Here is a 23,929-nt window from a genome sequence, read left to right as displayed (position 1 = left end):
GCTGCCGCTGAACTTGGCGAGGAGGCATGCAAAAGGCTCCGTTTGCCGCTGAGCACGCATCTGTTCAGCGTTCGACGCAGCCCCGGCACGGCGATGGCTCGCTTCAAACGCTGCGCCCATTTTCTGTAGGTCCTGGCTCTGCAGTATCTGCACATGCACAGAGATGGCCACTGCAGCCAGCGAAGGCACATGGTAGCACTGCGACTAAGACGACGATCCCTCCATATGCAATCGCGGCCGGCGGTACCGCGGTCAGCTTTGCCGGCCCCACGGAAGCGCCTGACAGTTTATTGATGTCGTCGCCCTCGACCGCCTCCCCGGCGCCTCCAGCGTACACGGGTGCTGCGCTGCTTGCCGGATATACGAGCAGGCGAAAGATCGTGCAGAAGGCGGCCGCCCTCTCCGCGCGCATGCGCCGTCAGGTGCAGGATGTTGTACAGATGGAGGAGGAGCAGCGGCTGCTGTCGCAGGCGTACCGTGGCCGGCAGAAGCTTTTGGAGCAGCAGCCGCAACCGTTTCAGCAGGCCCAGACGAATCCGAGAAGCGTAGCGGGCTTTGAGGACGCAAAAGCGGCGGGCGAGAAGGCAGCGTCGAAGGCAAGGGTGGAAACTGCTGGCGATACGCCATCTACACCTGGCCTTTCCTTCAATCCAGCGTCGCCAGTCGATGCTGCCGCGGCATCACCCGACAAGAACGACCCTACACCGTTTCCAGATGTCGATATCGGGCTAGCGTTAGAGGGGGCCTTGGACATCAAGCAGTACCTAAAGCAGCAGGCGCAGGAGAAGAGCGACACCCTGATCAAGATGCGCGGGATACAGCAGGCGATCCTGGAGCTCAGCGAGGAGGCTACCGCCGACGTGGAGCGGCGCTTGACCCAAAGGAGCTACTCAACCTCCGTCGAGGAGGCAGATGAGCCCTCTAAAGCGCTCACGGCTGTGGACTTTGGCGGCCTAGCGACGGATGACAATGCCAACCGGCACCCTGCCTCTGTAACGGAGGCGAAAAGGAAGGTGGAAATGATTCAAGAGCTGCGGTCGACCTTGAAGGAGATGCTCGACACTCACCATGCACCTTTTGTGGCCCAGTACTCGACGGTTGGCAGAAGCGTCAGGAGGGGCACAACAGCGACAGAACTGCCAGGGTCGACGTGGCTTGAGCAGGACGCGGCGTACCGCCCCCCTGCACCTTTGCAAATGTTCAGCACGAACGCGTTTGCTGTCACACTGGAGTACCTCAGCGACAGCATTGCCTGCATCGCACATATCGCGGACGAAGTGTGTGTCGCGACAACCTTCCGCTCACGCGCGGATCCAGTGGTGCTGCTCCCCCACCTGGAATCACTGCAGAAGTGGTTTGCGCAGGCTGAACGCTGCCTTGACACGGCGCAGCGGCATCTCCGTCACTTCCAGTTGGGCGAAGCGGCTTTACTTGATGGCGGCGCGTACGAGGTGAACAGCCTGCGCGAGCAGGCGCTCCTCTTGAGAGAGTCGCTAACTGCGCATGATCAGAAGGTGAAGGCAGTGGAGGAGGCGAAGGTGTCGGTGCTGCATCGTCTTCGCGAGGTTTGCCGGCGCTGCTACCTCTGGGAGGCGCACTTACTTCACCGCAGAGACTCCGTCTACGGTGATGGCGCCTCTCGGGTGTCGAGCTCACTGGAGGGGATCGGCAGTGGAGCGGCGCTAGTGTACTTCTCCGCCCCTAATGTGAAAGTGTTGGAGCCGACGCTGATGCACGCGGGACCTAATGTGGATGCAGCTGGAACGATGGTGCCCGATAGCAGTCTTAGTATTTCATTTCCGTACACCACGGCGCCTCCCCCATGCGCCGAGGCTCGCCTCATCGCCGCTACGACAGAGGAAGCCTCCTCCTCGGAGGTGACGAAAGCCATCACGGCGCGGCCTTCGTCCACATTGCGTAATTCTCACCGAGGAGGCAAGTGGAGTTTCAGAGTCAGAAGTGATGCCGCGTCACGGCCGCTGACCACCTCGTCGCCAAGCACGCCATCTCTGTCACTGGCTTCCATCTGCGCGCGCGCTCATCAGCCACTGACGTCATTGTCGCTGCGACTCATTGAGCAGCGCGTTGCTCGCTCGTGGTGCAACCCGTATGTCCGCAAAAAGTACCTATGCCAGCGTGCAGAGCAGGTGATGATGCAGCATCAGCCTCAGCAACAACAGCTTCAAGGGCGTTCAGCAGAGCAGCGGCGTTCTTTCTCGCGTGTGGGCGCCTCGATATCGGAAGACCTGGGGAGCGGAGGCCGCAATCTGGCTATGGAGGCAGCGCGGGCGCCGACCTCGCACCCGCCCAGCTTCATCTCTTTTGACTCGGCTCACCGCCACCCATCCTCGTACGCGATCATGGATGCCACCGCCGCCGCGGATGATGCGGCTGGCCGAGTCGCGCTGCCGCGGCTGGGGTCACACACTGACGCCAGCCACAGCAGCACTGTTGCCGAGTCAAAGCGCAGTGCCAGCCGTGTCGCAGACTCCCTGGCAGCGTCGGTGGCCGGCTCGACGGCTGCCTTGGGGGAGTCGGTGGAAGATCTGGCAGATGCGCGCACCGTTCAGCTGCTGCAGAGCTTACTGCGCAGCATACCTTCTAAAAACTGTGCCTTCCCTCGCGATCACGCTAAAGGCACGGAAGGGAAGCGCGATACCGGCGGCAACAGCGGCGATGTAACGGCCAACTCATCGCTGGTACAGCCACCCTGCATTGATGTAACACAGGATGAGGAGAAATGCGCTGCAATGCGGCATAGCATCCAGCGACTCAGCAGGTATCTGGCGACGTGCACAACACGTCCCGCATCAAGCCGGCAGTCCATCTTTCAAAAGTACCCCAAGGGCGGGGGACTGGCAAATGCGTTTTGCGGAGAGGATGATATGAGTGGGCGTATCGACGCGAGCAAGGGGGCAGACGAATAGAGGGGCGTCGGCGACAGATAGAGGAGGGTGTATGCGAGGGACCTCCCCGCCCCCGCCCGCCCCTTTCTGACGCTCTGGCGTTCGTTCTCGCAACTGTTGCGTTGTTACCACACCTCTCTCTCTGGCTAGCTGCTGCCGTTCCGCTCTCCTCACGAGCTCTTTTCCTTGACTTTTCTTCTGCCTTGCGCCCCCTCCCTTTCGTGTGCTCTTTGCTTGAATCCCTCGTCTCCGCGGGTGTGATGGTGAGACCGTGCGAGTAAACCGCTCAACATCTCATGAATTACGGAACGCGAGGCACCACCGCAACTGACTAGGCAGTGAAACGCGCACGCATAACAGCGCAGACAGGCCGCTGCTGAGGATGTGTATGCCATTTTTGTGAGAGTTTTTCGCTTTATGTATGTATATATACATATATTGTTTTGTTTTTCATTCTTCCATGTGTAACCGTACTCATCATGTGCAGTCGTTTCTTCTTCTGTTGGTGCCCGCATCTTTCCACGCGCCTTCCTGCTTTGAAACCCTGTGTGCGGTGTGTCTCGCGCTCTCGCTATCTGGACTGCTTTTGGAACTATTGCATTCAAAGTTGTGGTGTGCGTGTGCGTGTCTATAGGTGGGTCTGAGCATGAGGACCTGCAGCGAAACCGAAAAAGCCAAACAGTACCGCGGTGTGAGGAGATCTGACGTAGCACTGCGCCTGTGCAAAGGCCTGTCAGGGGTACTACATCGGGAGCAGCAGATCGAATGCGACTCCGTCGTATGCGCTCGTGTCTGTCTTTTCGCTATAGGACCTTCTCTACTCCTTCCATACCTAAGCAAATCGCCGGTCGAGATGTGCTGCAGGTTGCCATTCTACCAGGCTCATCAGTTCCACCTTCTGTTTCGATGCTCTCTTCTGATTATACTTCCGCCTCTGATTATTCATCTACCCCCCCTCCCCACCCGCACACCCACGCATACACATACCATGTGAATGAGCACATGCGTCTCCATGGGTTTGGTATCCCTTTATTCCCCCTATTCGTTTGCCCTTGAACAAGAAGAACAGCCAACCGATAAAAAGGCCTAGCTCTACTACCTCTGCTTGTGCTGCTGCGTCAAAACACGTGAAGCCGTCATCCAGAAGATTCTTTGCCCGTTTCGCGATTTGGCGTGTCCCCATCGATCTGTTGCTGCCGTGCGTGTCTCTCTTTTTGTCTCTCTGTTCGTCGGCTCCTTTGCTGTTGCCACCCACTCATCATCTACTCTCCTGTATACGCGCTCCCATCGCGCCACTGCTCCTCCGTTCTGTTTCCACTTTACATTTTTCTCTTCGCTTGCCACTCTCAGCGGCGGTGTGTGCAAACCACAGTATTATCTGTTTTAGTAGTGAACTCCCTCCCGCCACTGCCCCAGCTGCTCATCCCGCGTGTGCCGGTGTGCGCGTGCTTGCGAGCTCGTTCACGTATCTTCTTTTTCCCCACATCGGCACTTCGCCGCAGAAAAAAAAATGTCGCAGAGCAACTACGTGTTCAAATACATCATTATCGGCGACAGCGGCGTTGGCAAGAGCTGTCTGCTGCTCCAGTTCACGGACAAGCGCTTCGAGCCGTTACACGACTTGACCATCGGCGTAGAGTTTGGGGCGCGGCTCATTTCCATCCAAGGCAAGAGTGTCAAGCTGCAGATTTGGGATACGGCTGGGCAGGAGAGCTTCCGTAGCATCACCCGTAGCTACTACCGCGGTGCTAGCGGGGCTCTGCTCGTCTACGACGTCACCCGACGCGATACCTTCACGCACCTGCAGAGCTGGCTGGAGGATGCCAAGGCAAACGCGAACACGGCACTTGTGATTATGCTGATTGGTAACAAGTGCGACCTCGAGAGCAAACGCCAGGTGAGCCGAGAGGAAGGAGAGGCGTTTGCGCGCTGCAATGGGCTGATGTTTATGGAAACGAGCGCCAAGACATCGCAGAACGTCGACGATGCTTTCCTGCAGACGGCAGCGCTCATCTACGACAACGTGCAGCTTGGCATGATCGATGCGTCTGTCGTCTCTGGACGTCCAGGGACGCAGGTGAACAACGCACATTTGCAGAATGCGCTTGCCAACAACAACAACAGAAACAGCGGGTGCGCATGCTAGATGAGGAGAATGCAAAGAAGCATGCGGATGCGAAAACGCGGCGATTCGGGGGAGCTGGCAGCACCGATCCGGAGGCGTGGTGATATTTTGGAAAGGTGTGCCTTACTCCCTACGTGCTCGCAAACGTCTCAGGCTAGCGCCTGAGAGGGCGTGCCGGCTGCGCGTCTCCCTAACCTCAGCTTCACTTTATTTTCGCGAATATGTCTTTTTGGCCGGCTCCTTTTTTCTTTGCCCTTTGAGATGATGGCGTTTGCTCGATCGCGTGTGCGCGAGCGAGTGATGTGTGTTGCGGTAGGGGTAGTCGTGGATCGGTGTGTAGGGAGTTCTTTGTCGTGTTTTGTTTCTTTGTTTCTCGATGCGCTTGCTCTGCTGCTCTTCCTTCTTTTTTTTTTAGTGTTTGGATGCCGCCTAACTCCCAACTTCACCCCCTCTTCCTCGTGCGCTCCGTGCTTTCACTGTTGAGGAGTTATTACTCGGTTGCTTCGAGCGTGTGTGATCTCTTGCGCATGTATTGCTCGGCGTGCCATCTGCGTGTTCATTGTTTTCGGGGAGTGCGACAAGGAGGTGTGTGTGTGTGTGCTGCTGTTCTGTATCTTGCCTCTTTTCGCTTGCTCTTGTCTTCGTTGTTTTCTTCAGCTTCTCTGGCGAAAAGGTGTGTAGCTGTGGCGCGAGGCACGTGCGCCATTGCACGATGGCCATCCTCCTTTGTGGGTTCGCGCCGCTGCTTGAGCGAGTGAGTCTGTAGGTGGGCGCTTTCGTGACTGCAGTCGGTTGCTGTGGTCGGCGCCTTGTCTGCGGACTCGTGGGCAGCTCTCTTATCGGCTCCTCGGCGCCTTTTCGTCTCCTTATCCTTCGCACTGCCTGTTCCTGTGGGCGTGACCTGTGCATTGTGTGCTGTCGAGGGCTCCTCAATGAAGGGACAATATGGAGAGGTCAAGACAAGCGCGCGGGAGGCGAGATGGCGATGATGTACCTTGTTCTGTGTCTCTGTATATATGTGCGGGCCCATCTCTGTTTTCCTCCGCTTCTGTGCCGCGTGTGCGATTCCATGCTTTGGGCCGACGTCCTTCTTTGCTGCCGCTGTTCTGGCTCTTGCTGTTGTGGCTGCCGATGCATAGGAGCGTGTGTCTGCCTCTTCCCTCTTCCCTCTTCCCTTCTCTTCCCCCTTTTGGGATTTGGACGTTTGCCGTCTTCCCGTTTCTTTGTTTGTTTGCCTCCTTTTTCTCGCTTCTGCTGCGTAGATGCTGCTGAAGACATCAGCGATGTTTCCACGAAGCACACAGACACACACATGCATGCATACATGCATACCCGCAGTTGTGCTGCTTGCCTAGCTCTTTCGTTTTGTTGCTGCCGCATAGGTGGCCGAACTTTCGGAGCGGCGATGATTTCGCTGCATCCCTATGCACGTGCGCGTGCCGCGAAGATGTGGCCGCCACCGTTCAATCCCAAGGGAGCAATGAGCCGCCCTTCTCACAGGGAGGGAGGGGGTCGAATGCGGTTACGAGCAACCGATGAATGTTTTGTGCGTACGTGTGCATGAAAAACTCTGCTGTGGATGTGGGTGGGAGCGTGAATGCGGGTTCGCACACCCGTTGCACGCACATATGTGCCTTTTCTCTTTGTTCTTTTTTTTGTGGTATTCGCATGGCGCACCGTGACGCATTTTCGGGGAGGTGTTCAACGCCAGACTTCTCTTCCCGCTCTCCTTTCTGGCCGTTCTATCTTTTAGCTTGCTTTCTATGCACGCGCTCCTGTCTCTTATGGCAGGGTGGGGTGGGGAGGCCAGTCTCCATGCGTGTTATATCAATGCTCAGTGCACCCGCCACTCTGGGAGGAAGCCAGGCAGCCTCCCTATCCCCTTCCGATGCACAGCCACCTCTGGTGGTGACAGGGCTGAGTGCCTACGGCGTAGGGGAAGGCCAGAGCGATGCATCGCGACTGATGTGGACGGCCAGGCTCTGCACGGCGCCGCGTCAGAGCGCTCTGCGACGGTGCGCCCGCTTGCACTAACCCATATGATTAGGCAGAGTGTCATCGCGGCTCCAACGCATCCCACGCCCGGCCCTAACTGCCCACTGGTGTGGGGAGCCCGAGTACCATCCCTGATGGTGGACACACACCGTGCGGCGACCGGCATGATGGGGGAGCGGCCTGCGAGTCGGCCTGCGAGGCGGCCGTGGTGGGTAGAGTTTGAGGCAGAGGCCATGCTCAGATGGCTGAGTCGGCGCATTGCTGTAGCACGTGTGTCTCACGCTGCTTCGCACCAGGCGATGCGGTGCCTGTGACGGTCCAGGGGTAGACTGGAGAGTGACTCATGTGGTACAGCAAAGTGGGCACGTTGAACATCATCGAAGAAAAAGCATCCACTTGCCTCTCCCCACCCGTACCTCTTCCCTCATGGGCACACTAAACATATGCCCGTCTTCTTCTGGCGACGGGGCCTTCCTCTATGTCTGTTGTTATAGGTGCACCTGTATCCGTGTCTGTGCTTGCCCCCACTCAACCTTACATGAAAGAATACAAAAAAAAACAGAAAGAAAAGCCCCATCGTGTTTGCGCCTTTTTGCCCTCCCTCCACACAAGCAGCAGCACAGTTGTACATACGCATACAAACACACCGGTGCGGGCACCTTGGGGACGCGTAGGTGCACGCCGCAGAATCCCCGTTTCTTCTGAGTTCGCGGCCGCCGTAGCTTGCTCATTTTTCCTTTTTTTTCTTATCTTCTCGCATTGTGTAGCATTCGTCTCCATGTCACCCCAGATTTCGCAAAGGCCACTCGCCGCCTTCGGCGCGCTCCTCACTCTTGTGGTTTTGTTGGGCAGCTGCGCTGCGGTGCAGTCAGCGCGTGCCGATGATGGTAGCCTTGCTGTGCAGGTTGCCGCTGGCCGGGAGGTCTGCTTCTACGAGGAAGCTCCTGGTGCTGGATTGAAGATGTTCCTGCACTACATGGTGACTATGGGCGGTTCCATGGACATTGACTGTACGATTTTGGCGCCGGACAAGACTGTCATCTGGAATGCCGAGCGCGACACGGAGAACCGTGTCCTCTTCAAGTCCCGCATACCCGGCTCGTACGCCTTCTGCTTTAGCAACCGCATGAGCACGTTGACTTCGAAGGTGGTGTCCTTCTCTGTGATGGTGGGAAATGGAAACGCCGCCGACGTGATGCGGCCGAAGGGGGCGGAGTCGGACTCACTTCACCGCTCCATCATGCGTCTGCAGCAGGGATTGCGGGAGATCGAGGAGCTGCAGCAGGCTCTGCGCACCCGTGAGCAGGACCACCGCGCCACAACCGAGGTCGCCAATACACGCGTTGTGGTCTTCTGCATCCTGGAGAGCGTATTCATTATCGGCATGGGTGTCGGAAGCGTCCTCTATCTGCGCCAGATGTTTGTGACGAAGCGCATGGTTTGAACTGGCCATGGATGCAATGGCGAACAGCCTCGGTGCAGGTTAGAGTTGAGCACGGACTTGTTGCCCCCCCCCCCGTTTTGCTAGTCTGGCCCTCTGACGCATACGCGATGAGCTGCAGCGGAGATTTCGGAGGTAGGGGGCGGTTGGGGGCGAGGAGATCAAGTGAAGGAGCAAATTCTAGGAAGGGCGAAGGGTGGCGGCAGGGAACTCTAAAAGACGTTGAAAAAGAGGAGGAGAGGGGGAGAGGCAGATGAGATCGTCGAGTGCGAAAGGTCGAAGAGGCGCGCGCTTCCTTTTAAGTGTTCTTCCCTGCAAGTGCGAGGCATGCTGAGGCACACGATTGTGTTTCTCTTTGTCCAGTTTCCTGAGCAGGGGGGTGGGAGCGGGGCAAAGAAAGCAGAGTGGAAGTGAACCACCAAAGTAGGAGTCTGAAGAATGGGCTTCACACGCACCGCGCGCACGCTTGTTCGCCGTGTGTGCTCGTCGCATTTTGTGACTTGGGCGACTTTGTTCGGCAATCGGATGGGCTTTCGCGAGATGGTGCGCCAGGCACTCCGCACGACAGAAACGTCTCTCTCATTTTCCCCGCTTCTTTTTTTCTCTGCACATCGTTGCGCCTTGCAGCTTGAACTACATATATACATATATGTATATATCTGTGTGTGCACATTTTCGTTGCGGGAGGAGGGCCAGGGAGGGGTTTGGCGCTGTGAATGTGCACGCCCCTTGTGGCCGCCTTGATGGAGACATGAAGTAACCGCCTCCCTTTCCCCTCAACCAGCAAAAACGGAGAAGAAAAAAAAGAGAAACAACGAAAGCCCGAATCACCTTGACGGGAGCGACATCCATAAGTATCCTTCTCTTGTTCTCCCTCATTCCTCTGTGCCTTTGCGCCTTGCTGTTTTTTTTTTTTTTTGCGTGATCACGCGCCTTGAGTGTCTGGGCTTGCCGCTCCGCGTATGTTGCATGCTGGGTCCTTTCAAAGGCACAGAAAAGTCAAACCACACAGGTTGTCGATGTATCTGTGTGACGTTGCAGCGCGCGTGCTGTGGGCATCCGCTGAGCAGGAGAAGCCCGGGCCGCATAGCGCTTCGTGGTGGCGCCTCTTCCTTTGTCTTCGTTCTCGCTGTTGCCATGCACCACCAGCGGTGAATCGTCACTGATGAAGGCGCGATGACGGTGCCGCTCTCTCTCTCCGTCTGTATCTGTCTTTCTCGCTATTCATGCGGCCTGATCTGATCGCTCGTGGGCTGCTCGCACTCCTCCTTCCACTTCAGCTCGTCTGTTTCTCTGCCCACTGAGTCTTCCTGTCTTTTTTTTGTTTGTGTTCACTTCCCCACTCCGTCCGCCTTTGTCACCGGCGCACGCCGCAGTCGTCTTCAACGTGGGGACTAAAAACGAAAACGAAAGCGAGAGACGCGAGCCCAGAAAAGCGGAACGACTGGCAGAGCCCGAGGAATAGACAAGCACAGGAACGCGCACACACGTCCTCTCGGTTCTTTGCCCTTCACTATTCTGGTGTGGTCTCTCTGCTTGCATCACATCCATTACCCCTTTGCTTGCTCACGGATTTACACACGCAGACGTACACGAACGATGCCTCGAAGAGCTCTACTCGGAAACTGGTTTGAGGAGGAAGCGTATGAGCGAGACCGCCGGCGACTCATGCAGGGCCGCAGCGGCGGCATCGTGGAGGCCTCAGCCGAGGTGGCACACATGATGGCCAAGATTCGGCATCACAACGCCCCTCATCCTATCGCGCCGATCGCAGAGGATGGGTACTTGCACTTCTACGTCCCGCTGATGCTCCAAAACGCTCACACGTGCGGCTTTCTTAGCGTGGACCTTGACGACCGCAAGGCCACACCAACAGGGTGGCAGGTAGAATGCTCCACCGCCCCAGCGGAGGAGGCGACGTCGCGGTGCACCGTGGTGCTTACGCCTGCTGCGATGCCACAGGTGGATAGCTTCCCTATTCCCGAAGATGAGGCGGACGTGGTGCATTATGGTCAGCCATTCTATCTGATGACGGTGCGCGAGCTCTGCGACGATCCGCTGTTCCTGATGTCGGAGTTTATCACGCCGGGGTGCGCGTCCCGGGTGACACAGAAGCTGCAGCACACGTACTTTTCTCCAGACGGCGGCAGCGCGGCGGCCATGTGGTGCGTCGAGGACGCGAACCCCGCCTACCAGGAGGACATGCGTGATCATCCTGTCAAGGCGGATGATGTGATCCGCATTCGCCACAACATGACAGCCGCACCACTGGCGAGCCTGCGGGAAGTCTTCTACAACGATTTTGGCGCGCAGTTTGAGGTGGGCTGTGGGCGCCTTACGGCGCTAGCAACCAAGAGGCGCGGTGGCCCGCCGGCGCCGGAAAACCTGTGGATGTTCATTCACAATGGCCAAGGACTTCAGCAAGAGTCTGACGAGGGTGCGGTGCGCGGTGAGGAAGATACTCAGGAGGCCTCGGCGGCACCATGAGAAGACAAAGAGCAGAGCGACATGTGCGCGACTGCAGCTTTCTTTGCGCTGGCGTGTCTCTCTCTCTCCGCGCATGGGCTGTCCTCTGTGTATGTGGGTCCCTTCCTCTCTTCACGCAAGCCTCTCTTCCACCGGCTCGTGATGCTGTCGGCGCCTTCTCCTTCGTCAACTCTACGATGTAAAAGGAGTTCCCTTCCTTCACTCTCAACGTGCGCATCTACTCACTTTATGTGCTGGTGAGCGTGAAGTATGTTGCATCGACTTGCATCGTCGCGTGTGCATGCGCTAGTGCAGGGAACGCCGTTGTTCACGTGCGCAGCCACCCCGCACGCTCTCTATGCACCCCCACATGTAATCGTGCAAGAGCAGCCACACTAGAACCAAATACACGCACGTCTTCTCCCGCTGGCACACGCAGGTGCCCGTGGCGACGCGCATTAGACCATGGCGCAGACAGTGCATGACCAAACTTGCCGTCGTTAGCGGCCGAGTGCTGAAACGCCCGCCAGATGCCAGCCGCTCTCTCCCACGCATGGCTATCCTTCAGGTCAGCTAATCCCCACATTTGCGCAGAGCGCACTTTTGCTTCGCGCCGTCGAGAAGCTTACGTCAACGGCGTCTGCACAGCATCGTTGATTTCGCGCCCTTCTTTTCTTTTTTCGGTTTGTGTCCTCAAAGCCTGTCCGCCTTGGACGATCATCGGTCTACGCCGTTTGCTACCATCGCTGCATTTCTTGATGGCGACCTCCTTCCTTGACCCCCTCCTCCTCCTCCTCCTCCCTCCTCTCTCTGTCGCTCTTCATCACGCCATCCACATCTGCCGTGCCGCCGCTGTCCGAAAAAAAAAAACATAAAACGCACGGAAAGGAGATGCGCACACGCACACACGTGCTTGACTTGCCTTTAATTCCTCGCCAAAACACACACACACACACACACATACGCACAGACACGCACCGACACGAGAGGAGCTGACGTGTAGCAGCAGGAACGACCCACGAGATCACAAAGAACACATTCGGCTCTCTTTCTCTTCTTCAGACCCACTCGCACTAGAACGTGCATCCACGTGCGCACATCGGGGAATCTGAACGCTGGGGCTTTCGTGCAGCCTCCATGCGGAGACACTCGACTTTTCTGCTGGCGCCGCCGCAACGGCACCAGCAATGCTGCCTTCTCGCTTTAGTGGCGCTTCTCGCGATCTTGCTGCTTGCCTCGCCGACTGTACTCGCAGCGCCACCACCTCAAGGCAAACCAATTCGTCCGCTGCACGGAGCCGGCTACGAGCACTTGGACTGCTCCGCTTGCATCACCGTCGCACGCACGTTGTTTGAGCGCCTTAACCAGACCCTCGCAGAGAACCCCTCCACCTACCTCATCTCGCACCGACTCGGCAAGAAAAATCAGCTGCGTCGGCGCCAATACCGCAACAGCGAGCTTCTCGTGACCGAGGTGATGGAGAACGTGTGTACCTCCTACAAGAACGATGCTCGCTTGCTGCGGCTGCATCCAAAGTCGAAGGTGCGCCTGTATCACCAGCAGGTTTTCGGGGACACCCGTCTCGGTGTGCGACACGCGTTGCGTGAGGATGAGGTGTACCCGGCCGACGCCGATTCGGCGGCGTGGGCTGAGAAGCTCGATGGGCAACTATACCCCATTGCGAGGTTGTACAGCCGGCAAGATGCGGATGCGTTACAAGGATTGCAGAGCCTGTCTGCGACGCCTACAATGTGTGCGCTGCTGGTGGAAGAGTTTGAGGACGAGATCGAGAGCCTTGTCAAGAGTGTGCGCAGTCTGGAAGAGACGGAGCACAGCCTGTGCGGTATGGCGCTTCCCGTGAACAAGCCCCGCACAGCGCTGGACGGGGAGACCGAGGGAGATGAGGTGAGTTCAGCTCCTCTCATCACCAACGTGTGCGCCGATGTGGAGGTGCTGCGGGCCGCCGCCCGCCGGGATCAGCAAAGATGGGAGCAGTATGAGCGCCGCGAAGCAAAGAGGAAGGCGAAGCTTGACCAGAGACGGAAGCTGGAAACGACTGCTGCCGCTGCCACGAGTGAGCCTGCGGAGGAGGCACCAACAAATGCAGAGGCGGCAGCGGCCCTTGCGAGCTCAGCTCCAGGGGCTCCAGGCGAGCCTATTGACTCCCCTACAGAGGAGGCGCCTTACAGCTCTGCCGATGGAGCTGTCAAAGAAGCGGCCGAGGACCGCACTGATGGCGACCTTTGAATGAGTTTCAGGTGCCTCTGTAATTGTGCATGTGTATGCGTGTGTCTTTTTGTTTGTGCTGCGACAGACATGAGGAAAGGGTCATCAGGTGGTCAGTGCTTGCGCTGACCGCTGCGCGCGCGATGCTGCAGGGGCGCGCACATGTTATCGCTCACCTTCCTCTCCCTTGCACAGCCTGCAGTCCGCCGTGAGGGCTCTCTCCCGCGTCCTGTACTGCACACGCATGCGAAGACGCCGTTAATGTTTCCAGTAGTGTATACAACGACGGAGGACAATGTGTCTCTCCTCCCGAACCCTCTTCCCCTCCCGTCATTTCGCCTTTGCCTCAACGCACTGGCCACGCATTTTCTTTTATTGTTTCGCAGTTGATGCGTCTCGCTCTTTCGCGAGCTCTCTTCACAAGAGCTGAGCACGTGCACATATTCTTCTTCTGGGCTTCATCACGTCGCGGGTATCACAGCCTGCAACGGTGCATGCAAGACTGACAGCAAGCGCGAAAACACAAAAAGTGGCAGAGGGAGAGAGTAAGATGGGAGTAAGGATGAGGTGCACTCAGTGTGCCGCCACATTCACTTCGCTACACACTTCTCTCTCTTTGAGTTTCACGACAGAGTCTGCCGAGCCATGAAGGCTGGCATAGGAAAGCAAACGAAAAAGAGACGCAAAGTCTGCGCATCCATACGGGCACACACCCATATATGTATGTATGTATGTATGTGTGTATGTGTGTATGTGCGTGTGCGTGCTTGCTGTGACTTTGCGATTCATGTGAATTTTTCTTTGGCGCATTGCTGCAAGGGCGGGCTGTAATAGCTTTTTATTGTCCTTGCGCATTCGTGTCTCTCCCCACCCCGTTCCATGCTCCTTTCCCGTCTGCCATCCTTCCAGGTCTCCCTCCTTGTGCCCTCTCCTTTCGTATTGTCACGCTTGTGCTGCTTCTACGGCCGCGTTGCGTATACCTTGAAAAAGATGTAAAGCTCTCACACACACACGCAAAACACATTGTTCGCAGGTTACACAGCAGCCAGGGTCTCTCACTATTGCCGGCGACACCACTGCCGCCTTATCCTTTGTTTGCCTTTTCGCGTCTCTCTGGATTTGTCTCGGTACCAGCACCTAGGGGGCGCTGGTGTGCATGTAGCTGCACGTGCACGTGCATGTGCGTTTCCGGGTTTCCTCTGCTTGAGCTCGCAGCGATCACACACTGATCACCGCCACCGTCCCACCATCTCCCTGTTCTCTCCATCTTGTTCTATCGTTTTTCTCCCTTTTCAGTGGCGGAGAGCAAGCGCAAGAAAATGGCTGATCAGGCGCCTCCGGGGGTGAACATGCCGAAGAAGCGTGACCCGCGTTTGCGGCAGATGCAAGCGCCGCAGCAGCAAAAGTTCTTCGACTCCGCCGACTACGAGGTGCGCAAGCAGCAGCAGCAGCAGCCATCGCAGCAGCAGCAGCAGCCATCGCAGCAGCAGCAGCAGCCCTCACACGGTCAAATGGCGCCAAACGGCATCCCACGTCGCGGACCGGCGGACGGGCTGCATCTTGGCGCGGCAGACGGTGGCGCACCTCGTGGCAAGAACCCGCCACCTCCTCCGCTGCCAGATGGCTACGCAGTTCCCGGTGCCCGACGAACGCCTTGTTGAGACACCTCTGCCCGCCAACCGAAAGCGCTCATCATTCCTCAGCGCAACGACACCGAAGGTGCCGAGCGGTTTCTCTACCTCGTCTGCGCTTTTTCTTTTTCGTTGTTTCTCTTTTTCTCACTCCCTTCATCTCTAGCTTCTGCTTTGTGTGCACGTGTGCGCGTGTGTGGATCGCGATTGCTGTGCGTGAGCCCGCCTCTGACTCAATCTCCTTCGGTTCTGTGTGACCGTATCTACCTTTGATCCTTAGAGCACCATCTTTCACTTGCATGCGTCGGTTGTGTTCCCCCCCCCCCACACACACACACCGAAATACAAGCACACTTAAAGGCAGAAATACGCACTCACCGATGTCGCTCCTGTGAAGCGCCGCATGCCAAGATCCTCCTCTTGTGTGTATGTGTGTTTTGTGCGTCCTGGTTGTTGGCTGTCGTTTGTCGGCTGTTGTTTTATCATTGATCATACCCTCCTCTGCACTGCGCCACGTCGCGCGCTCGTTGCCTCGTCCCTTCTGCTGCCTTCTCCCTTCTCCTGCCAGGCTTGTCTCTCTTTCTTTCTTTCGAGCTCCGGGTCAGCACCACGACAGCCGATGTGGTACAAACACGCAGGCCGAGCACGAGAGAGAGAGAGAAAGGGGGAGGGAGGGGCGGGGGCAGGTGGAGAGGCCCGCTCGATGGAGGAGAAGGCAAGAGCGGGCAGCAGGGAAGCTTTGCTGCTGCGGTTGGTGCTGTGCTGTTTTTACTGCGTTGGACGCCACCATCATGATCATCATTTCCTTCCTCCTTGTCTGACGTGCGCTGGTGAGTCGCTGACAGGACGCAAAAAGAAAAGAAAATGAATACATGGAAAACGAACAAACAAAGAGTCGGTTCGCGGTTGCATCGCACAAACCCTCCAGCGGCATGGACGGAGGCACTGGACGCACTGCGATGATTGCCTAGCTGACGGAGAAGGGAGAGTGATGCGGAAGGTGAAATGGGAATCACCGTGCGGTCGCGTTCGATGCAGCCTTGTCGCTGACTTTCAGGTACATCTCGCCCCACACGGCCCACTAACCACCCAGACACACTCTTCCGTTGCCAACCCCCCTCCCCCACGCTACGCCACTTGGCGCGCATTATTGTGGATGTCTACGAGGTCTCTCTTTGACGGCGGGCTGACTGCATCTCTTTCTTCCTCGGTGAAGCGGACAGCAGCAAGGACCGCATTAGCGAGTCTGTCGAAACGGCACGGGGCTCTGTGAGAATGAACGTTGCCTCTCGCGCTTGATGGGGGGGGGGGCTGCGTTGTAGACGTTCTGCCGCTGCTGCAGCGACTCCTTGAGTGATTTCCTCTGTGCGGCTTCTCGCTGGTACACACTGCACTTTTCTCTATCCCTTTTGCATGCGTACTCGCCGCCCTCCCTTGCCTAATACACGCGATGCGCGTGCTGGAGTGCTTAGCAGCACAAGCACGCTGCTCCCCGCAAACAGGCTTGCTGATCTTCGACACCGCGCACCAACTTCGCTCGAGAGAGGGAGGGGAGAATCTCGACGAACTGTGTAAACAAAGAGCTGCGTGCTTTCGTGCGCAGCGAAACTGCAGTGGATCAGCACTTTGGTTACACACACACACACACAAATCCTGCGCTGTATCGTAGCCATTTCGCTCACTCCTTTCTACCCTGCGTCTGCCTCTCTCTTTCTCCATAGTTTTTCTGTACGCCTGCCAAGGCCGGACAAAGATGGATCTGCACGCTCAGGCAAACCCTTTCAACGAGCCGCCTGGCGGTGGCGTCTACGCGGAGAGCTCGCACATCTCCAAGGAGTTGCTGCAGGAGGTGCGCAGAGATGATGCGGCTATGGCTGACGACCTTGTTGCGCTTGCTCCACGGTACGGTCGTGCGTTTCGCCCAGGCGCATCGACGAGGAGCGCTGCGGCTTCCTCCGCGGCGTGCGGCGGTAGTGCTGGCTACGCTGTCGACGTGCACGACACGCTCACGACGAGCGAATTCGTTCAGCAGAAGCGAGAGGTCGGCCTCGTGCGCATGTCCCTGACGACCAAGAAGGCTGAAATTCGCAAGCTGGAAGAGAAAATCCACCGCGCTGAGAAGCGACTGCACCAGCAGCAAGAGCAGCTGTCGAACACGCGTGAGAAGTTCAACAGCTTTTTGAAGTTTAGCAACCTCGAGCAAGACGCGGCGGTGCGGCGAGCGGACGACGAAACGCGCAGCAAACACGCCAAGACAATCGAGATCAAGAAGCTGTCAGCCCTCATCAGCCACGCCGAGGCGGAGATGCGCAAGACACGGTTGCAAATCGAGAACTGCGCTGCATACAAGGACTTTCTCGAGATTCTGACAAAGCCGCAGTGGTTTTACGACACACTGAGCAACCTGCGTATCGAGGACGCGACCGAGAAGATTCTGCTCGACGCCGAGGAGGCGTATCAGGCGCGGTCAGCTTCCCTGACTGCGCAGGAGGCGGCGCGATTGGAGGCGGCGCAGCAGGCAGCGCTGGCGAGGGAACGGGATGAGGCATCGTCCGACAAAAGGAAGCGACCATCTATCTCGGCAACTGCACAACGGAAGGGGAGGTACCATGCTAATGCCACCCCGGTCGTCGAGGCCGAGGAGCCGAAGGTGGTGCCGCTCGAGGTGCAACTAGAGCATCTCTACGCCTCCGTTGAGGAAGAGGCACGCGCTGCCATCGCGGCCGCTACCGCAAGCATCCGCGCGGAGGTTGGTGCCATGACGCTGGCGGATGTGAAAGACGATCTACACCATAAATACGAAGAAAAGCGGCTGCCGCTGTGCTTTACCTCTGTCGATGATCTTCTGGAGGTGTTCATCAACGTAGAGGAGGGCAACTTGTTCTTAATTCAAAACTGCCACGAGCTTGAAGAGGAGCTGGAGGGTGTCGAGATGGGGTACATGCAGGAGCGGGAGGAGATGAACGCCATGGTTGACCAGAGAACAGCGCAGCTGGAGGCGCTGACGAGCAGCGTAGCGGAGGCCCAGAAGAAGTTACAAGCGCTAGACGAACGGATGATGGCGCTCGAGCCGCATGGAAATGTGCAGGCAAACGCGCCAGCTGGGTCGACTGCGACGACGTCCAAACGGGTCAGAGCGGGGGCATCGTCCATTGGCGGCGCATGGGACACCGCCGGTGTCGCCTCAGCCACGAAGATGGCCCCCGAGGAGCTGAAAACGAAGGTTGAGGAGTCGATTGAGCACATTTTTCACCTGCTCCGCACTGGCGATCAGCAGCTCAAGCTCAAAGCGCAGAGCCCGAGTCTCCGCAAGAGCGTTGACGGCGCCAACGTGGCTGGCAACGCGAGTCATCGCCGATCGCGTGCCGCCTCCATGCATCGCGGCCCCAAGGCTCTTCAGTCGTCAGCGATGCAGACGGGGAAGATGAAGGCAGCCACCGGCGGCCCATCCTGTGATTCGCAGCGGCCGTCGAGTGGGGCGCGCCGGTCGGGGAAGAGCACCGTCGGCGCGACGACTGCGGCCGGCGCGGCTGATGCGGCGTCTCAGCAGCAGCATCACGACGCCTCCATGGGCCCGGTAGAGATGCTGACCATTATTGAGAACAAATTGGAGGAGTATCACCGATACCTGAGCGACCCGGCAAACCACGTCGAGCTGGCCTTGATGAAGGCCGTGATGAAGCAGAGTGACAAGCAGCGTCGTCGTCAGGCGCGGATCATTCACCTGGCCAACCAGGAGGATGAGCAGGAGGAACGCATCCGACGCGCGCTGGAGCGGTCGCAGGCACCCATCATCCACAAGATCGGGAAGCCTTTCCGTCCGCGCTCCTTTGTCTCGAAGCCCATGGACGAGAAGTCGCGGCGCAAGGCGGAGCGGGCTGCTGCTGCGCTGAACGGCTCACTCGACAACATCGACTCGGACGAGGACGGCGCTGAGTTCTTTATGTAGGTGTAGCTATGCGAAAGGCCAGGTGTGAAGAGGCGCGTGGAGCGTCCATCTTTATGTAGGGTGTTTGTGTGGGTGGCGGGTGGAAAGGGGGGGGGTGTTGTGCATGGGTACCCTTGTTTCAGCTTGCTGTTCTGTGGGTCTCCGTGTTGTGTGAGTACGGTGAACGTAGTTATCCCCGTGTCTCTATGTGTGTGTGTGTGTGCGTGCGCCGCCCTCACTGCTTTTCCTGCTTACTTCGTGTTTTCGTTCTCCTTCGCTTTCTCAGGCGGAGCAGCCGTCCACCTCGTGTTTTTTTTTTGACGCTCCCTCCTCTCTCTTTTGGAGGGTGCGGGTGCTGTTGGTGCTATCACTGGTCTGCCGCACTGTGTGGCTGTGTGCGTGTGTCTCTGTGTGTGCCTAGGTGCACAAGCGAGCGGGGAGGTGAGAGGGTGAGAGAGGTTCGATGTACATGAGAATGAGGGGCAGTCCGATGGCTACCGCGGCACCCCGCTCTGCGCGATCTCGCTTGTATGGATGTCATGTACAGCTTTGTTGCTCAGACAGGCAGCTTGCCTGTCCTTTACACTTTCTTGCTCCGATGTTTGTGTTTGTGTGTACCTGGATCTCTCTCTCTGTGTGCATGTGCGCGGCCGTGTTGCTCTCGCCACCACCTCAATGGCAAGAGCACAGAGCGAAGGAAGGCACTTGAGGTGCACGCTGGTGAAGTCCTGCTCTCCTGCGACTGATCAGAGGCGTCTGCGGCCTGCTGCAAGAGGGAAGCAGTAATTACAATGAGAGTTGCCCCCGCGCTCCGTGCGCAGAGGCTTCGCTGCGCACAAGCGACCCTGCTTTCGATAATGGGTGAGGGATGCTGGTGTTTCTTGCTCTGCTCTATCTGGAGTGAGCACGAGAGTGCGCAAGCGGAGCTGGTGTCGGCAACACGGGGTGCGCTGTCGCGGGTGGACGTGCGGCCGATAACTTTGTATTCCTTCACCTCTCTCTAACTTGTGCCCTACCCACACCTTTACGCATAACCCCCCTCCTCCCCTCCTCTCCTCCTCCCTTCTCTCGCTGACACGCCAACGAAGCGACATAGACTCCTCGCGTATCCCGAGCAGAGGCTGTTGTGCCGCAGCGCCAGCGCCCCTTGCCTGTTCGAGAGAGTCTCTCTCTCCTTCCACCTCTGTTCTGCGGCCCCTACCCACCACCTCAGAACTCGTGCAACTGCCCATCTAGCTTTTCTTGTGTGCTCGAATGCCCAAGAAACACCGTGTGAAGCGACAAAACTATGTTGCCCACCTGCGCAACCTCGAGAAGGAGCGGGAGACCTACCTGCAGAAGCGCCGCGCGCACAAGCGCAGCCGCGAGACGGGAAACGAGGAAGTAATGGGTGAGGCACGCGACAGGATGGAGGCTGGTGCACCGAAGAAGCGTCGCACCGAGGCTGACGCCTCCACAGCGGCGAGCGCGAGGAACGAAGAGGGGGCAGCGCCGCACACGCATTTGTCCCTGACAACGTCAGCAAAAAGCGCTGCTGCCGCTGAGACAGTTCCAGCAAAGCGGCGCTCCTTTTCCACGAAATCATTCGCAGAGTTGGTGAAAGCGTCCACGGCGACTGCGCAGACGACCGATGCAGCTCCGCGCGACACGTCGGCGATTACCACAACCGCGAAGAAGACGCTCAAACGCCGCAACTACTGACGCAAAAAAAATTTCACCAGGGCATGTGAGAGCACTGCCCAACGTCGCACGCTGATGGAGGAGTGCGTTGTTGGTCTCCACCTTCTGTATATATATATGTGTGTGTGTGTAAGTATACCGCGTTGTACGGATAAGCGACGAATAAAGTACACTGACGTAAAACGACGTGCTGGCAAAGACGTCCACAAAAAGTTCCCCTACAGGGAGCACCTCCATTTGCTGTCCTTTGCCCTTCCCCTCTTTCCGCAGAGGGTGAGTGGCGCGATCAGTCTGCATGGAGCTTCTTGACAGGAAGGGCAACTATCGTGAGCATATTGCCTACTGCTCGTGAGGCTGGTAAGAGTCACCATGGGAAGAACCGCTTTCACGGTGTGTTGTTTCGCTGCTGCTGCTGTTTCTTTTCCCTCGCGTTTTGTGGGTGCCGAATCCGGTGACAGCATCGCCGTCGCAAGCGCAGGATTGTCTCTCGACCCCATCCCTATCCCCTCTCTTCTCCTCACGCCGGTTTCACCGCGCTGAGTTCGCCGTAGTTTGTGCCCATCCTCGATATATATCCTCAGCAGCGGACGATAAAAGGCTTCTCATTGGCGCTGAGGTTCGATCTATATACGTGGCGGAGGAGGTCGAGTCTGAAAGAAAAGCACCCTCAGCTGTGTGTGTGTGCGTGTTCCATCGATTGCCGAAACGAGGTGAAGCGGCGTGTGGTGATTCTCCGCAGTCTCGCTACTCTTCCTCGAACTAAATCATCAAACAACAACGAAACAGCTCTGTTTTGTGCGACCAATGGGCAAGGGCGATGCGCGCACACGCAGCGGCCGTTTCCGTGGTCGAGGACGAGGCGGCGGCTCTGGCGGTGTATGCTCGACGAGTGGGTTCCACAGCAACGAGCCACCAGCTCATCCGTGCAGCGTGCCACTTGCCATGTGGGACTTTGAGCAGTGCGACCCCAATGCCTGTTCTGGCAAGAAGTTGTATCGCCTGAACGCGCTGCGCCTCCTGCGCCTCAACGAGCCATTCCACGGCGTGGTACTGACCCCAAGCGCGACGGAGATCGTCAGTCCCGCCGATCGCGGCATTGTGCTGCAGAACGGGGTCGCTGTTGTGGACTGCTCATGGAAGGAGCTGGATGCCGTGCCGTGGCGAAAAATGCGCATGTCGGCCCCACGGCTTTTGCCACTGCTGCTGGCAGCTAACCCTGTGAATTACGGCCGACCGTCGAAGCTGAACTGCGCAGAGGCCCTGGCGGCGACACTGGCGATTGTGGGCCTGATGGACGACGCCCGAAGCATCATGGCGTACTTCTCCTATGGAGCGAGCTTCTTTGACGTGAATCGTGAGTTACTGGCCGGCTACCAGAAGTGCGCGAACTCCGCGGAGATATCTGCCTTTCAGGACAAGTACGTGGAGACGGAGCTGCAGGAGAGTGAGGCACGGCGCGGCCTCGACTTGGATTCGATAGACCTGTCGGCTGCTCGCCCGCTGAATGAGCGCCGCGGACGTCTAAAAAACCGACGCGAATGGCAGCAACCTTCATGCTCTGAAGATGACGAAGAGAACGACAAGGCTGGGGAGGACGAAGGCTCCGATTGGGGTGCTAACGCGCGTGCCGGAGAAGAGGACGAAGACAGGAGGGGATTCGAACGCGCCGCCGCAGATAACACGGAGGAGACGGCGTGAGCGCGCGGGGGTGGGTGGGGCAGACGCGCACGGGATGATGCAGGCGCTTATGTGTGAGTGTGTAGGGCGGCGCCGGCTCAAGGGGAGAGCTCAGGCACCCACCTTCTACTGTGATGCGTCTCCGCAGCCTGTCAGCCTTGATCTAGTTCTCTACTTCACACTTTCCACATCACTCGCGCCTCTGGCTCTCCGCGCACGCACACACACACACACAAACAGACAATCCACCAGGGCAAGTGATGACTTAATATCGAGTAAGCATACAAGCACCTGCGCAGTCGCGTAGATGTGACATAAAAGAATACATGCGGAGGAAGAAGCGCCGTCTTGGTGCATCGCATCGCGTAGACAAGCTCCTGCGTTTTGAGGGAGACTCTCCACACGAGCCCGTCATAGATGATGTTGGTATGGGCTGGTGTGTATGTGAGTGCGCATGTGTGTCGGGGGAGGGAAGGGAGAGGGAGAGGCACCAGTGTGTGTCACCTGTCCGGTCGAGTCTGGGGCACTTACTCGCTCATATATGCAGAGACCCACGCCCGCGTTCCGTCACGGCAGCACTCTGCAGATGGTCATGAAAGAGTTTGCCGCCTTGTCTCTCGTGTATTTGCTCCTTCTTCAGCTTCTTCTTTTCCTTCCGCATTGCATATCGTTGCGATCGCTTTCATATTGCTGCCGGCGAATCGCCCGCGTCCCCTCCCTGCTCTTGAGCACGCTTCGCTACACACGCGCACACCCACACCCACATGCTAGGTGATACCTGCAGCCTCTCTCTCTCCCCCTCGAAGAGGAGGGGAGCGTGACAAAGCCGATGAGCAGAGTCAGAGCATTTTCGGTATCGTGGTGTCGCGCAAGCAGATGAGAAGGCGAGCGGGCAACTATCGCTGACGAAGAGGTCAGACGCGGAGAGCCTCCATCCATCCACCATTTTTGTTACCCCTTTTTCGTTCTTGCGCGCACGACACGACACGGCCGCGCGGTGGATGGACAGAAGTGCCGTGTGCGGGTCCACAGCGCAAGATCGCGCGTTTCTGCCAACAGCTTGGACAGTGTCCGGCGGCTGCGAAGCTGCGCGACGCTTCCATTCCGGTTCGGCGGCGTACACTGTGGTGTGTCCGCCGTGAGAGGGGGCGTGCAAGGTTGCGCTTACTTCATTTGGCTGCTTTGGCCCTTCTGCCCGCTTCCGCCGTATCTCCCACCCACAAACCTCGCTGGGGGAGGCTGTACCCGTGATAGGGGCACTTCGGCATCCTGCTGCTCTGCAAGTGCGTGTTCTCTTCCTACCGTGCCTCCCCCCCTTTTCGTGCTCCTGTTCGCGGTTAGACACACCAGGACCACGGGTTCTATCGTCCGCTCGTCCCGGGAACATGCGCTGCAGAGGGCTCGCACGCGCGAGAGCCACGCCGGAGTGGACGAGGTAGTCGAAGGCCCTCTCCAAGGCCAGCGCAGTGTCGCGGCTCTCTGATGACTTAGCGTCGCACCCGTTGAATGCGACACCGTCGATCGCCGAGAGCACGACGGCGGCGACGGTCTGCATCGCGTCCGCGCGTGCGGTGTACGCGCTCATTCTGGCGATTTAGACAAGGTGAGCTTTGGGCAAGGCCCGTGCCGGCATCTGCTTTTTCTCTCGGCAGTGGGCGCGGGCGGGCTCTCTAGACGAAGAGAAAGCCAGCGGCAGGCAGGCAGCGACTCTCCCGCGTCACGCAGCTCTGCTACCCGCGGTGGACAGACGGCACAGCGCAGACAGACACCAAGTCAGGTGCGGCCGCGGTGCGCTATCGTGATAACGCGCGCACAGGTGTACACGGGCAAGGAGCTGCGGCGGCCTTGCGTGCG

General features: G+C 58.0%; 9 protein-coding genes across 9 annotated transcripts; all 9 read left to right on the top strand.

Annotated features, from left to right (window-relative positions):
• Window positions 1-293: 293 nt before the first annotated feature.
• LDBPK_322170 (hypothetical protein, conserved) lies at window positions 294-2,927 on the top strand (the record flags this gene model as incomplete). The annotated part of the gene is made up of 1 exon (XM_003863583.1): window positions 294-2,927. The coding sequence occupies one exon, from the start codon at window positions 294-296 to the stop codon at window positions 2,925-2,927; it is 2,634 nt and encodes an 877-aa protein (XP_003863631.1).
• Window positions 2,928-4,416: 1,489 nt separating this feature from the next.
• Window positions 4,417-5,052, top strand: LDBPK_322160 (ras-related protein rab-2a, putative; the record flags this gene model as incomplete). Its single annotated transcript, XM_003863582.1, has 1 exon — window positions 4,417-5,052. The coding sequence occupies one exon, from the start codon at window positions 4,417-4,419 to the stop codon at window positions 5,050-5,052; it is 636 nt and encodes a 211-aa protein (XP_003863630.1).
• Window positions 5,053-7,987: 2,935 nt separating this feature from the next.
• On the top strand, window positions 7,988-8,470 carry LDBPK_322150 (cop-coated vesicle membrane protein p24 precursor, putative; the record flags this gene model as incomplete). Its single annotated transcript, XM_003863581.1, has 1 exon — window positions 7,988-8,470. The coding sequence occupies one exon, from the start codon at window positions 7,988-7,990 to the stop codon at window positions 8,468-8,470; it is 483 nt and encodes a 160-aa protein (XP_003863629.1).
• A 1,596-nt stretch (window positions 8,471-10,066) lies between these two features.
• Window positions 10,067-10,954, top strand: LDBPK_322140 (calpain-like cysteine peptidase, putative; the record flags this gene model as incomplete). Its single annotated transcript, XM_003863580.1, has 1 exon — window positions 10,067-10,954. One exon carries the CDS (start codon window positions 10,067-10,069, stop codon window positions 10,952-10,954), a length of 888 nt encoding a protein of 295 aa, XP_003863628.1.
• Window positions 10,955-12,070: 1,116 nt separating this feature from the next.
• LDBPK_322130 (hypothetical protein, conserved) lies at window positions 12,071-13,180 on the top strand (the record flags this gene model as incomplete). The annotated part of the gene is made up of 1 exon (XM_003863579.1): window positions 12,071-13,180. The coding sequence occupies one exon, from the start codon at window positions 12,071-12,073 to the stop codon at window positions 13,178-13,180; it is 1,110 nt and encodes a 369-aa protein (XP_003863627.1).
• A 1,298-nt stretch (window positions 13,181-14,478) lies between these two features.
• Window positions 14,479-14,820, top strand: LDBPK_322120 (hypothetical protein, conserved; the record flags this gene model as incomplete). The annotated part of the gene is made up of 1 exon (XM_003863578.1): window positions 14,479-14,820. One exon carries the CDS (start codon window positions 14,479-14,481, stop codon window positions 14,818-14,820), a length of 342 nt encoding a protein of 113 aa, XP_003863626.1.
• Window positions 14,821-16,543: 1,723 nt separating this feature from the next.
• LDBPK_322110 (hypothetical protein, conserved) lies at window positions 16,544-18,739 on the top strand (the record flags this gene model as incomplete). Its single annotated transcript, XM_003863577.1, has 1 exon — window positions 16,544-18,739. The coding sequence occupies one exon, from the start codon at window positions 16,544-16,546 to the stop codon at window positions 18,737-18,739; it is 2,196 nt and encodes a 731-aa protein (XP_003863625.1).
• Window positions 18,740-19,972: 1,233 nt separating this feature from the next.
• LDBPK_322100 (hypothetical protein, conserved) lies at window positions 19,973-20,419 on the top strand (the record flags this gene model as incomplete). Its single annotated transcript, XM_003863576.1, has 1 exon — window positions 19,973-20,419. The coding sequence occupies one exon, from the start codon at window positions 19,973-19,975 to the stop codon at window positions 20,417-20,419; it is 447 nt and encodes a 148-aa protein (XP_003863624.1).
• Window positions 20,420-21,202: 783 nt separating this feature from the next.
• On the top strand, window positions 21,203-22,096 carry LDBPK_322090 (hypothetical protein, conserved; the record flags this gene model as incomplete). The annotated part of the gene is made up of 1 exon (XM_003863575.1): window positions 21,203-22,096. One exon carries the CDS (start codon window positions 21,203-21,205, stop codon window positions 22,094-22,096), a length of 894 nt encoding a protein of 297 aa, XP_003863623.1.
• Window positions 22,097-23,929: the final 1,833 nt, after the last annotated feature.

The sequence above is a fragment of the Leishmania donovani genome, chromosome 32 (assembly GCF_000227135.1).
Source record: "Leishmania donovani BPK282A1 complete genome, chromosome 32".
NCBI classification, from domain to species: domain Eukaryota; phylum Euglenozoa; class Kinetoplastea; order Trypanosomatida; family Trypanosomatidae; genus Leishmania; species Leishmania donovani.
This window is presented reverse-complemented; position numbering and strand designations above follow the sequence as displayed.